The sequence below is a fragment of the Lepisosteus oculatus genome, chromosome 12, assembly GCF_040954835.1.
Source record: "Lepisosteus oculatus isolate fLepOcu1 chromosome 12, fLepOcu1.hap2, whole genome shotgun sequence".
NCBI classification, from domain to species: domain Eukaryota; kingdom Metazoa; phylum Chordata; class Actinopteri; order Semionotiformes; family Lepisosteidae; genus Lepisosteus; species Lepisosteus oculatus.
Genome location: NC_090707.1, coordinates 39,747,878 through 39,761,554, shown reverse-complemented (window position 1 = coordinate 39,761,554; position 13,677 = coordinate 39,747,878). Strand labels below are relative to the sequence as shown.

Here is a 13,677-nt window from a genome sequence, read left to right as displayed (position 1 = left end):
AACAGAGCAAGTGGTATAATTAGAGGCACAGTTGTTTTCTGGCTCAACTAAAAGAATAATAATTGAGGCACATTTCGTGAAATAAATATTTATTAATGATCACAAGCCACAAATTACACTACACACAACAAAACTTACAACTCACAAGTTCCAGTATGTACAGTATTTACTAAACAAGGTGTTTCAGAGGCCTAACATTCTGGTCACCCAGAAAGCCACAGACTGGTACTAAGCATTAAACTCTTAATACCTACAGAGGCCACATACGAGATAAGCTGCTTTCTAACTGAATACAATGCAACCTGAGGTTAAATCTCTCTCTCTCTGTACCCCAGGTGCCACAAAATAAGTGGGAGCCTATATCCCTATCCATAAAAATGCACCCTAAACGTTTCTAGCTGAGGTTGCCTGGTGCAAGCTTCAAGTCCCAACTCCTCTGGACTCTTCTCTCCACTCCTGCCCTGCTTCCTGTTTCTTCTTCTTCTGTGTGCTAGTAATGTGAGTTTATATTGTTTGTCTGTACTGCTCCTTGACAGTCATTAACCCATTACTTACCTAGGGATACTAAGGTAAACTCTACAATTGTTTGTGCTCAAGAGAGCCCCCAGTACCTCAGCAAAAATCCACTCTGCTTTGAAGCTAGAAGTGTTTGTTCTGCCAAGTGTCACAAAGGTCATCTAAAATCCAAGAAACACTTCTCAGTCACCTAAAGCTGTAAATGTCCCCAATAACTGCTTTCATCATGTGCAGAGGGGTCATTAAAGTGGTGAAAAAAAGTAACAGATTTCAGCTTTTGCCTGAAGCATTTTCATTATTTAGTCTTCCAATTTTAAATTCCCTAATTTAAGAGAAAACTAGTGTCCTCACAGAGCTCAGTGTTTTTCCAACTTGATTGCCAGCTCAGCAGGTGTGATCCTGGTTAGTACCTGGATAGGAGGCCTCCTGGGAAAAACTAACATTGCTGCTGGAAGAGGTGTTAGTGGGGCCAGCAGGGGGCGCTCACCCTGTGGTCTGTGTGGGTCCTAATGGCCCAGTATAGTGATAGAGACACTATGCTGTATAAAGGCGCTGTCCATTGGATGAAAAGATAAATTGAGGTCTTAACTTGAAAAGAGTAGTGTGTAACCCTGGTGTCCAGGCCAAATTTCCCTGTGATCTTTACCAAACATAGCCTCCTAATAATCCCCCTCTATGAATTTGCTTCATCACTCTGTTCTCCTCCCCACTGAGAGCTGGTGTGTGGGGAGCGGACTGGAGCACTCTGGCTGCCGTTGCATCATCCATGTGGGGCTGCACATTGGTGGTGATGGAGGGGAGACCCCATTACCTCTAAAGCGCTTTTCAGGACACTCCACTCAAAGTGCTTTACAGGTAATGGGGTCTCCACATTATATAAGTGTAAGCAATTATTATTATTATTATTATTATTATTATTATTATTATTAAAACAGAAGAATAACAGGTTTTAAAACTAAAATAAACTAATAATAAAAGCAAAAAAAACTTTGCCATGTCCTTCATTAAAAGTTAACCCCAGTAACAGTGAGACAACTAACAGCAAAGGACATTAAAATAAGAAAACAAATGTTAAAATGATATTAAAGAAAAATAGAAAATAACTAAAAGAGTTCCTATATTAAAAAGAAACAAAACAACAATAACAGAACTGTAGTCCATCACACTAAAAGACAAAAACAAATATTAAGTAAATAATAATAAATAATAATAAAATGACTGTTAAAGCAACCAGTAGTTACGGTACTCTTGGGGGGTTATGACCAAGTTGAGTCAATAATTAAAATAATTATTCATAACCCCCAACTTGTAAGTGCTTTTTCCAGAATATAACCCAACAGTTGGTATAATTAGAGGCAAGTGAATTTGTTGTTCTCTGGTACAACTATAGTGAGAGGAATAATAATCCAGGCACACTTGGTTAAACAAATATTTATTAATGATCACAAGACACAAACTACAATACACACAACAAAATATACAACACACAAGTTCCTCTATGTACAGTATTTACAAATGAGGTGTTTCAGGGGCCTAGCATTCTGGTCACCCAGAAGAAATGAACTGTATCACACTACCTTTGTACTGAGCGCTACAGGAGGTCATTCTTGCCATCTGCCATAAGACTGTACAACGCATCCACCTTGCGTCTTGGCAGAGGCAACAGCGACAGTGACCTGTTTCTGGACTAAACGCATCTACACATCTACTGCTACATCTGTTCTCTTTCTTTTTCTTTTTCTTTCTCCCGTTTACAACCACTTTTGTGCAATATATGCCAGGGACCTGTGCAATACATATATATTTATATTTATATCTATGGTTACATCTATATTTATATTCAGATGTGTGATACGATTTTTCTGTGTACTGTTCTGTTCTAGTTTGTTCTTGTGTGTCCGGACTGTGAGTAACTATTGTATTGTATTGTATGTATTGTACTATTATTATATAATTCGTTACACTGTGGCTGTGTTGTGTGTGTTAAGCTGCTGTTGCACTGCAATTTCCCTCACGGGATCAATAAAGTATCTATCTATCACTCTCTTCAAACTGTATCTCACTCCTTTATACTGTATCACTCTCTTCAAACTGTATCTCACTCCTTTATACTGTATCATAAGTCTTCACACTGTACCACATACTGGATCCTGCCCACAAAGTTGTGCAATTCAGCTCTATATTACTATAATGAACTTCATAATACTGCTCTTTGTAACTTTTCACACAATGTATTTTTATAGTTCAGTAATTATTTACAAGGTTAATTATTAATGCTCCTTTTTTGTAATGACAACAGCAGAATGACATCGTGACTTGAACAATTGGTACTGAGATTGCGGCGAGCCCAGTGAATTCTGGGTTATCTGTGACGACAGCGCGTCGGTGTCTCGGTTTTGCCGGAAGTGTGCCTCCAGATTGTATTCCGGGTGGCGCAGAGTGCAGAGAGCAGAGAGACGGTAAGTTGTTGCGGGAAAGTTTAATTGATGTCGGGCATTAATCGATCGGTACTGGAGGTGCAGGGTATGAGGCTGAGTTGCCTTTAAGGCTTAAGCGGAAGGAGCGCGTTTCTCCCAGTGTGGGGCGCAGAAAGTTCAGGCAGCAGCCGGGCAAAGTCACGGAGATTGTCTCTCGTCGCCAGGACTCAGAGCAGAGGGCAAGGGGTTTGAGTGTGAATCTTAATTATAGTCGGTTCCGAGTGCAGCGCAACCAAGTCTGATTAATTTGGCGTGGGCTAAAATTCCTCCACAGCGATGTGAAAGACTGATATTGAATTATAAGAAGAGTTTTGTTGTGGTCATTGCAGTTAAAGGTGGCGCAACCAATTACTAAGTGTACAATTACTTTTTCACACAGGGAATTTGGGTGTTAGATAACTCTGTTTATTAAATAAATGAAACGATCATAATAAAAAAGCAAAATTTGTTCACTCAGTTTCCCTTTATCTAATACTAGATTTTGTCTAAAGATCTGAGAACATCCAGTGTGACAAATAAGCAATAATAGAGGAAATCAGGAAGGGGGCAAATACTTTCTCAAGGCACTATATATCCTCTGGGGGAAACTTGTTGAACAAGACAGTAGAAGAAAAATAAACGCCGCCCAACAAGGTACAGCAGTGTTTTGTGAGATGAAAGGGGATGGATGTAGTGTGGATTGTACTATTATATTATCCACGGATTCAATAAACACTGACGTGACGCCTCGTCGTTTTGAGCTGATGAACATCTGTTCCGCAGTGCTCTCATCGCGGCCCTTGTATGTTACTATTTGCCTACGGATATAGCTGTCAGCTCTTCAGCGATGATACACTCAGAAATTAACTGGAGGCTTATTTAGCCTCAGGAAATTGTGGGTTTTCTGTAAAGAAGTGTATCACAAGTTATCAAGTCATAGAGGCCAACTGGGTTCATTTAAGAACTTGGCAAAAGAAGCTTTGAATTAGTTTAGTTATGAAACTACTAAGTAATCAAGATGGCATGAATTGTTAATCTTGAGCATGATGAGCATGAATTGTTGCTCTCTCTCTCAGTGCAGTGTCAGTGTACAGTAGTGTGCAGGAGGAGTGTGTGTATTAACCCCTCTCTCTCAGTGCAGTGTCAGTGTACAGTAGTGTGCAGGAGGAGTGTGTGTATTAACCCCTCTCTCTCTCAGTGCAGTGTCAGTGTACAGTAGTGTGCAGGAGGAGTGTGTGTATTAACCCCTCTCTCTCTCAGTGCAGTGTCAGTGTACAGTAGTGTGCAGGAGGAGTGTGTGTATTAACCCCTCTCTCTCAGTGCAGTGTCAGTGTACAGTAGTGTGCAGGAGGAGTGTGTGTATTAACCCTTCTCTCTCTCAGTGCAGTGTCAGTGTACAGGAGGAGTGTGTGTATTAACCCCTCTCTCTCTCTCAGTGCAGTGTCAGTGTACAGTAGTGTGCAGGAGGAGTGTGTGTATTAACCCCTCTCTCTCAGTGCAGTGTCAGTGTACAGTAGTGTGCAGGAGGAGTGTGTGTATTAACCCCTCTCTCTCTCAGTGCAGTGTCAGTGTACAGTAGTGTGCAGGAGGAGTGTGTGTATTAACCCCTCTCTCTCTCAGTGCAGTGTCAGTGTCAGTGTTCAGTAGTGTGCAGGAGGAGTGTGTGTATTAACCCCTCTCTCTCTCAGTGCAGTGTCAGTGTACAGTAGTGTGCAGGAGGAGTGTGTGTATTAACCCCTCTCTCTCTCAGTGCAGTGTCAGTGTACAGTAGTGTGCAGGAGGAGTGTGTGTATTAACCCCCCTCTCTCTCTCAGTGCAGTGTCAGTGTACAATAGTGTCTGTATTAACCCCTCTCTCTCTATCACAGATGGCTCAAAGAGTGTTTTTGCTGCGGAAGGTCTGGACACTGTCCCTCAGAGAGTTCCTCGTCCCTCGACACCTTGGTCTATCATCCTCTCCCCTTCCTTCCATTCCTCACTCCCTCCCTCTCTGCTCCTTTTCCTTGCACTCCCTCTCCCCAGCCCGTAACCTGTCTCTTTCTGTGCGCCGAACGCTGTCATTCAACGTGCAGGACTCTGAGGATTTCACAGAGAGAGTCATCAACAGCAGCCTGCCAGTTCTAGTGGATTTCCATGCACAGTGAGTCATGTCCAGCCTGTCCAGACTGGCCAGGCACAGTCACCAGTACACACTGTACTACACTCTGCCACACTGGCCAGGCACAGTCACCAGTACACACTGCACTGCACCGCACTGGCCAGACGCAGTCACCAGTACACACTGCACTGCACCGCACTGGCCAGGCGCAGTCACCAGTACACACTGCACTGCACTGTGCCACACTGGCCAGGTGCAGTCACCAGTACGCACTGCACTGCACTGCATGGCACTGGCCAGACGCAGTCACCAGTACACACTGCATTGCACTCTCATTGTAGTGTAAGTGCCGACACTGATGCTCCAGTTACGTGGAGACCTCTCATGTCTGTTTGTCCAGTGATCTGTGTTGACGGTGTAAATAATGTTATGGGGAGAAGAAGTGAACTGCTTTTCATGGGCCCATGCACTACATAAGCATTAAGGTCACCTTTTTGCTTCCCAGTTACTGTCTGTGAAATCATTACTTGAAAAGAGTAGGGCAATGAGGCAATGGATAGTATTTTACAGTTAGCGTGGCATTAAAAGGTGCCACCTCCTGTTATTCGATATCTTAGTGCCAATGGCATTTGTATTTGATTGCACACCCTGTTGTCTGTGGCCGCACTGCATTGCAGAGGCAAGTGACACTCCAGAGTGAAACCGTGTGGATCGCAGGTGCGTATCTGTGCGCTGACTGCCCTGTAATCCCTTTCTGTGCCTGCAGGTGGTGTGGCCCTTGTAAAATCCTGGGACCACGGTTGGAGAAGGCAGTTGCCAAGCAGAAGGGTCTTGTTGCTATGGCAAAGGTGGACATTGATGATCACACGGACTTGGCTATCGAGTATGGGGTAAGAGACCACACAGTGTGAGGAAGTGTGAGTGTCTGTGTGTGTATCGGTGTATTCATTGGAACCAGGTTTCTCAGCCTGCAGTTCTGATGCAGTTCTTATAGACTCAGTGCTTGGACACAGAGTGGACCGGTGGACTGTTCATCTCGTGACACGTGAAGCAGTCTTTGCAGAGATTAGTTTGGCTACATTATGAACTGCCCGTTAATTGTCTGTATAGGAGTTGTAATCTAGCATCTCACACAGGCCTAACAGCACAGTAAGCCTTTTTGCTCAATTCTGGTGCCTTTTCCTCTCCAGGTGTCTGCTGTGCCCACTGTGATCGCGATGAAGGGTGGAGACGTTATTGACAAGTTCGTTGGCATCAAAGATGAGGACCAGCTGGACACCTTTGTCAGAAAGCTGATTGGCCAGTGAGGCTGGTTACATGCCTCATGCCCTTGACCCTGCTGTGAACTCTATCCCCAGAGTACGCCCTTATAGCCACAGCTTCTCCTGATTGTCTGTCTCTCTGTTGCTGTCTGTCTCCCTGTTCCTGTCCTACAGTTTGTCTCTCTCTCTCTCTCTCTCTCTCTCCCTCTGGCTGTGTCCGTCCGTGACTGTCCTTTCTGAGTAACATGGGAGACCTTCTGTGAGTCACAACACCCCAAATTGTTGTCTTTCCTGCCTGACTAACTTCGCTGTGAGGATCAGTAGTCTGTAATTTTGAGGCAGAATCATCAGCAGACTCATACCAACACTACAGTCATTCCATATTTTACTGGACAGAACTAACTGCAGTGTGAGCTTGATTAGGTATCTGAGGTATCTCTGGGTGGAGCGGTGGCTCTGTGGCTCAGGATTTATCTCTGTGGCTGGAAGGTTGCCAGTTCACATCCCGCGGCCGGGAGAGGAATCCTACTCCGTTGGCCCCTGAGCAAGGCCCTTCACCCCAGCTGCTCCAGGGGTGCTGTATAAATGGCTGACCCTGCACTCTGACCCCCAGCTTCTCTCCCTGTCTGTGTGTCTCATGGAGAGCAAGCTGGGGTCTGCGAAAAGACAAAATGCAAGAAACTGTATAAGACTAATAAAGTGATCTCTTATAAACACTCACTGACCCAGCACTGAGATGCTGCTAGCAGGACTACTTTGGACTGCCATTAGTGTGATTTAGATTAGTTATCAACTTGACTGATTCATATTCTTGTATTAACAGTCAGAGTTCATATAATGTTAAGAGTCATATTAACATATGAACAGTCAGAGTTCATCTTCAGGCTTAACAAAGTGCCTAGCCTGTGAGAGGCACACTGAGACTCAGCTTGTCAGAACAGAAGCCAGAAACTGGGTGTATTGAGATACTTTATTACTTGTATGCATTTCTGCATCTGACCACATGGGGGGTTCCTAACGTGGAGGTCACAGTTCTGACTGCTTAGCAGTGTTACCGTACTGGTATTATAGGTTATAAATTAGTTTAATTTAATTTAGTCGTTGGAACTGGATGGTGAGGAGTCACAGCTGGCACATTGTTGTTTCAGGAGGATGTAACAGGCTATAATACAGTGTGACTCCCAGCCCCACAGTCTCAGTGTCTACAATACAGTGTGACTCCCAGCCCCACAGTCTCAGTGTCTACAATACAGTGTGACCCCCAGCCCCACAGTCTCAGTGTCTACAATACAGTGTGACTCCCAGCCCCACAGTCTCAGTGTCTACAATACAGTGTGACTCCCAGCCCCACAGTCTCAGTGTCTACAATACAGTGTGACCCCCAGCCCCACAGTCTCAGTGTCTACAATACAGTGTGACTCACAGCCCCAGTCTCAGTGTCTTGATACAGTGTGACAAACAGCCCCAGTCTCAGTGTCTACAATACAGTGTGACTCACAGCCCCAGTCTCAGTGTCTTGATACAGTGTGACAAACAGCCCCACAGTTTCAGTGTCTATAATACAGTGTGATTTACACCCCTACGGTCTTATTGTCTATAATACAGTGTGACAAATGGCCCTGTAGACTCCATTGATTGATTCTTCAGTATTGTTCATGACAGGAGAATCTGCATCTCTGGTCTACTGTCACTTTATTTGTTTACTGTGAAACTATGTAAAAGGAGAGAAAGTGAAGATTTATGTAAGGTTAGACTTGAGAATTTATTTTAATAAATGTTATAATTGAAGAACTTGGAGAGGAATATTCATGACTGAGTTTGGAGGGACTGACCTGGTGGTTCAGAATCGCAGCTGCTCTTGGAACATGGAGAGGGGCTGTGGGCTCAGGCCTCTCTGGACGCCTCAGCTGGAGCTGACGGTCAGCCCGGTCAGTCAGGATGCTGCGCCTGCTTCTGCGATGCACACTGCTGACCGGGACACTTTCCCCAACTGGAAACGGAGATTATCGCTTTCAGGGCTCTTGTAGCTGGTAACTGTCAGAAAGTCAATCAGAGAAAGGTTACTACACTCCTCCTGCACACTACTGTACACTGACACTGCACTGAGAGAGAGAGGGGTTAATACACACACTCCTCCTGCACACTACTGTACACTGACACTGCACTGAGAGAGAGGGGTTAATACACACACTCCTACTGCACACTACTGTACACTGACACTGCACTGAGAGAGAGAGGGGTTAATACACACACTCCTCCTGCACACTACTGTACACTGACACTGCACTGAGAGAGAGAGGGGTTAATACACACACTCCTGCACACTACTGTACACTGACACTGCACTGAGAGAGAGAGGGGTTAATACACACACTCCTCCTGCACACTACTGTACACTGACACTGCACTGAGAGAGAGAGGGGTTAATACACACACTCCTCCTGAACACTACTGTACACTGACACTGCACTGAGAGAGAGAGGGGTTAATACACACACTCCTCCTGAACACTACTGTACACTGACACTGCACTGAGAGAGAGAGAGGGGTTAATACACACACTCCTCCTGAACACTACTGTGCACTGAGAGAGAGAGGGGTTAATACACACACTCCTCCTGCACACTACTGTACACTGACACTGCACTGAGAGAGAAAGGGGTTAATACACACACTCCTCCTGCACACTACTGTACACTGACACTGCACTGAGAGAGAGAGAGGGGTTAATACACACACTCCTCCTGCACACTACTGTACACTGACACTGCACTGAGAGAGAGAGAGAGGGGTTAATACACACACTCCTCCTGCACACTACTGTACACTGACACTGCACTGAGAGAGAGAGGGGTTAATACACACACTCCTCCTGCACACTACTGTACACTGACACTGCACTGAGAGAGAGGGGTTAATACACACACTCCTCCTGCACACTACTGTACACTGACACTGCACTGAGAGAGAGAGAGGGGTTAATACACACACTCCTCCTGCAGTAAGAGGTGTCAGTCCTCTCCTGACTCTGTTTCCTCTCAGGGTAGATATAGCTCTTCCCTCTCTGTTGTTGTTGTGTAATTAACATTCCTTTCTAATGAGAGGGAATGTTCTCATTGATCCCTGGTGGCATTTCATTCTCTTTCACTGCTTCTAACACAATATTCTGCCAACGCAGGCGGCTGTAAGAGCAGAGACACACCTTCCCTGCACTTCGAGCTGAATCCTCTCTCTCTGCCCAGGTGTGCGCTGTTCTGCTCCAGAGGAGGGCAGATGGCTGAGGAATGTGAAGCTGCCAGAGTAACTTTACACCCCTTCCGCTGAGACAAAAGAGCGGCCCGCCCCTCCCCCTCTCGAGCAGGGCGCCGCTCTGTTACCATATAAGGAAGAAAAGAGAGTCCTGCCAGCGAGCTGCCGCGCTGCTGCTCTGCTGGGGAGTGTGGCGCGGGGCTGTGAGTCGTGTACCTGTCAGCCTCGCGTCAGGCAGGAAGGGACTCGGGGCCCAGACCGCGCAGGACTGGGAGGTACAATAGTGTGCAGGAGGAGTGCTCTGGCAGGGCCCGAGCGCCGCACAGGGACTCCGCTCAGACATGAAACAGTTCAGACATGAAACCTTTGCCCTGACAAGGTACAGGCTGGGGGAGGGGTGTGCCCCCCCCTTTCCCCTGCATTCCTGAGCATTGTGAGTCAACACCCCCCTCCCTCTTCCTGTCCTGCAGCCGGGGAGAGGGGAGAGGGTGACCGCAGAGCTCTGCATCTGCACTGGACTGGTATCTGTCTCCTCGGGGATAATTCTCAGTCTGCTTGATCATGGGGAGATTTATCCCTGCACATACTCTGACTTTATAAGCTCTGCATCTGTAATCATATTGAAAACTGATGTGTAAATAAGGCAGCAAGCGACAGGAGCCCAATCAGCCATCTTTCTTCTTTAGTACTTTAGTCATGTATATAAGTGTCCAGAGTTTGGGTCTCAACCACATAGCTAGTAAGCCTGTCTCAGACACCCACAACTCTTTGTGTTAAGAAGTGTTTTTTGTTATCCAGCTTAAATAACATCTCCAGTTTCTGTATGGGCTGTTGTGGGCTGAAGAGACAGAGCTCCTGTACCCTGTCTGTACAGGACAATCCCTCACAACAGGATCCCCATCCGTCATCTTCATCACACCAGTGAGCACTCAGACCTGCAAGGTGCCCCTCTCTCAGACCCGAGAGTATCATCATGACTTGCTGTCCCAGTCCTGTCACAGAGGGCAATCGCAGCCTGTAGGAGCATCAGGCTCAGCAGGTTGGTCCGTCCCATCGAGTGGCTGATGAGAGGAAGTTTCCTCAGTGTTTCAGTCTTTCATATAAGAAATATCACATATCACAAATATTCTCCTGCTGAATGAGCTTTTGCACAGGTCCTGTTCACTCTAGTGGGCTTCTGTGCTTCCATTCCCTCAGCCTGGCACCAGCGAGAGAGCAAGGAAGTGAGAGAGGAAGACAGGGCTAAGAAAGACAGGAGCAGAGAGAGAGACAGGGGCAGAGAGAGACAGGAGCAGAGAGAAAGACAGGAGCAGGGAGAGAGACGAGCAGGGAGAGAGAAAAGTGGCAGAGAGAGAGACGGGTAGAGAGAGAGACAGGGGCAGAGAGAGAGACAGGATCAGGGAGAGAGACAGGGGAAGAGAGAGAGACGGGCAGGGAGAGAGACAGGGGCAGAGAGAGACAAGTGCAACGGGTGATGGGCCGAATTAGGCCAGTACCCACTATTGATAAACATACAGAAAACAGTATTAAAGTATTGGCTACACCTAAAAAACAGCGACCAAAATTCCTACCACCACAAAGCCACCACAACCCAGACCCAAGCACATCACAGCACAGATCAAACAGCAATATCTCACACACTGGGACACACACACAGCATAAACTGGAATGCTACAGAACCCTAAACAGACAATACACACTAGCTGAATATATGACCAACATAAGAAACAACAAAAAGAAACAGACCCTGACGAAGTACAGGCTCAGTGACCACAGCCTGGCCATAGAAACTGGGCGACACAGGCAGACCTGGCTGCCCAGAGAGGACAGGCTCAGTGACCACAGCCTGGCCAGAGACACTGGACACAGACAGACCTGTCTGCCCAGAGAGGACAGGCTGTGCTCCCACTGCCAGCGGGGAGAAATAGAGACAGAGGTGCACTTCCTACTGCACTGTGACAGATACTCTGGGATTAGAGACACATTCTTCCCGAAATTCAGAAATCTCATCCCAGAGTTCCCACACCTGCCAGAATCACAATGGGTCCCAATCCTACTGGGAGAGGGAGGAGGGAACTCAGTTGATCTGGCAGCCCAGTATGTGATCTCCTGTCACAGCCTGAGGAACAGTGAGTCTGTCTCCCAATAATGCTCCATCTGTCTACAGTAGATGTAAATATTTTATGATATGTGTTTGTTGTAAATGTTTGTAATGTCTGTAGACTTTATTTTACTTTTATTTTCTGTTTTGTTTCATGTGAATTTTTATTTGCTTTAGCAACACTGATTGTACCCATCGGTCACACTAATAAAGCACCTTGAATTGAAAAAAAATTGAATTGAAATTGACAGGAGCAGAAAGAGAGACGGGCAGGGAGAGAGAAAAGTGGCAGAGAGAGAGACAAGGCAGAGAGAGAGACGGGCAGGGAGAGAGACAAGGGGCAGAGAGAGAGACGGGGCAGAGAGAGAGATGGGGCAGGGAGAGAGATGGGGCAGGGAGAGAGAGATGGGCAGGGAAGGAGACAAGGGGCAGAGAGAAATGGGCAGAGGGAGACAGAAGCAGAGAGAGAGACAGGGCAGAGACAAGGACGGACAGAGAAAGACAGAGAGAGAGACAGGGAAAGAGAGAAAGACAGAAGCAGAGAGAGGAAGACAGGGACAGAGAGAGATGAGCACAGAATATGATACCTTTTCTAACAACATTGCCTCATCTGTCTCTCAAATCCAAATAGTTTTATTGACATTAAAGGTTAATCACAGTTAATAGCAATTAGTTAATAACAGTTAGTAACAATTTTTACAACAAAAACACATTATTAGACTTTTCCATCCATCCATTTTCTAATCGTTATATCCAGCGCAGGTTTGCGGGGGGCCGAGTGAGGCACGCTGTGGGCGCAAGGTAGGACACCAGTCCATCACGGGGCACACAGACACCCCAGGGCACATTTCCCAGAAGACAATCAACCCTCCAGTATGTCTTTAGATTGTGAGAGAGGAGGAAACCGGAGCACCCAGAGGAAACTCGCAAACACAGGGAGAACATACAAACTCCATGCCGACAGCACCCCAGGAATTTCCAACATGAACTATTAGAGTCTCACTGTCTGTTCCTCAGGCTGGGACAGGAGATCACACACTGTATTATTATTATTGAGAGACAGGCTCACTGTCTGTTCCTCAGGCTGGGACAGGAGATCACACACTGTATTATTATTATTGAGAGACAGGCTCACTGTCTATTCCTCAGGCTGGGACAGGAGATCACACACTGTATTATTATTGAGAGACAGGCTCACTGTCTGTTCCTCAGACATATTCCAGATTTACAACAAAGACATATCATCAAATATTTACATATACTGTTAACAAATGGAGCATTATTGGGAGACAGGCTCACTGTTCCTCAGGCTGTGACAGGATATCACATACTGGGCTGCCAGTTCAATTGAGTTCCCTCCTCCCTCTTCCAGTAGGATTGGGACCCATTGTGATTCTGGCAGGTGTGGAAACTCTGGGACTAGATTTCTGAGTTTAGGGAAGAATGTTTCTCTAATTCCAGAGTATCTGTCACAGTGCAGTAGGAAGTGCACCTCTGTCTCTATTTCTCCCCGCTGGCAGTGGGAGCACAGCCTGTCCTCTCTGGGCAGACAGGTCTGCCTGTGTCGCCCAGTTTCTATGGCCAGGTTGTGGTCACTGAGCCTGTACTTCATCAGGGTCTGTTTCTTTTTGTTGTTTCTTATCTTGGTCAAATATTCAGCTAGTGTGTATTGTCTGTTTAGGGTTCTGTAGCATTCCAGTTTGTTGTTTGTGTGTGTGTGTCCCAGTGTGTGAGATGTTGCTGTTTGATCTGTGCTGTGATGTGCTTGGGTCTGAGTTGTGGTGCTCTAGCAGTGCCGTCCTGAGACTGGCTGGTGTCGGTGTGGCTCAGGACCAGCTGGCTCAGGGGGCTCTGTTTTGGGCTCAGCTCTTGGCTCAGCAGGGCTTTGTGGTGGTAGGAATTTTGGTCGCTGTTTTTTAGGTGTAGCCAATACACTCTCTCACTCTCTCAGATACACTCTCTGTCTCAGTCACACACTGTCTCAGACACATGCTCA

General features: G+C 46.3%; 1 protein-coding gene across 1 annotated transcript; it reads left to right on the top strand.

Moving 5' to 3' along the window:
* Window positions 1-335: 335 nt before the first annotated feature.
* On the top strand, window positions 336-8,122 carry txn2 (thioredoxin 2). The gene is made up of 5 exons (XM_069196449.1): window positions 336-498; window positions 2,816-2,975; window positions 4,840-5,111; window positions 5,836-5,959; window positions 6,260-8,122. Exons 3-5 carry the CDS (start codon window positions 4,840-4,842, stop codon window positions 6,374-6,376), a joined length of 513 nt encoding a protein of 170 aa, XP_069052550.1. The 5' UTR covers window positions 336-498; window positions 2,816-2,975; the 3' UTR covers window positions 6,377-8,122.
* Window positions 8,123-13,677: the final 5,555 nt, after the last annotated feature.

Bases quoted from the DNA above. Each gene is read 5' to 3' on its own strand.
- txn2 (XM_069196449.1), top strand. From the start codon at position 4,840: ATGGCTCAAAGAGTGTTTTTGCTGCGGAAGGTCTGGACACTGTCCCTC. The intron at 5,112-5,835 runs GTGAGTCATGTC...CTGTGCCTGCAG, and splicing joins CTAGTGGATTTCCATGCACA to GTGGTGTGGCCCTTGTAAAA. The intron at 5,960-6,259 runs GTAAGAGACCAC...TTTCCTCTCCAG, and splicing joins ACTTGGCTATCGAGTATGGG to GTGTCTGCTGTGCCCACTGT.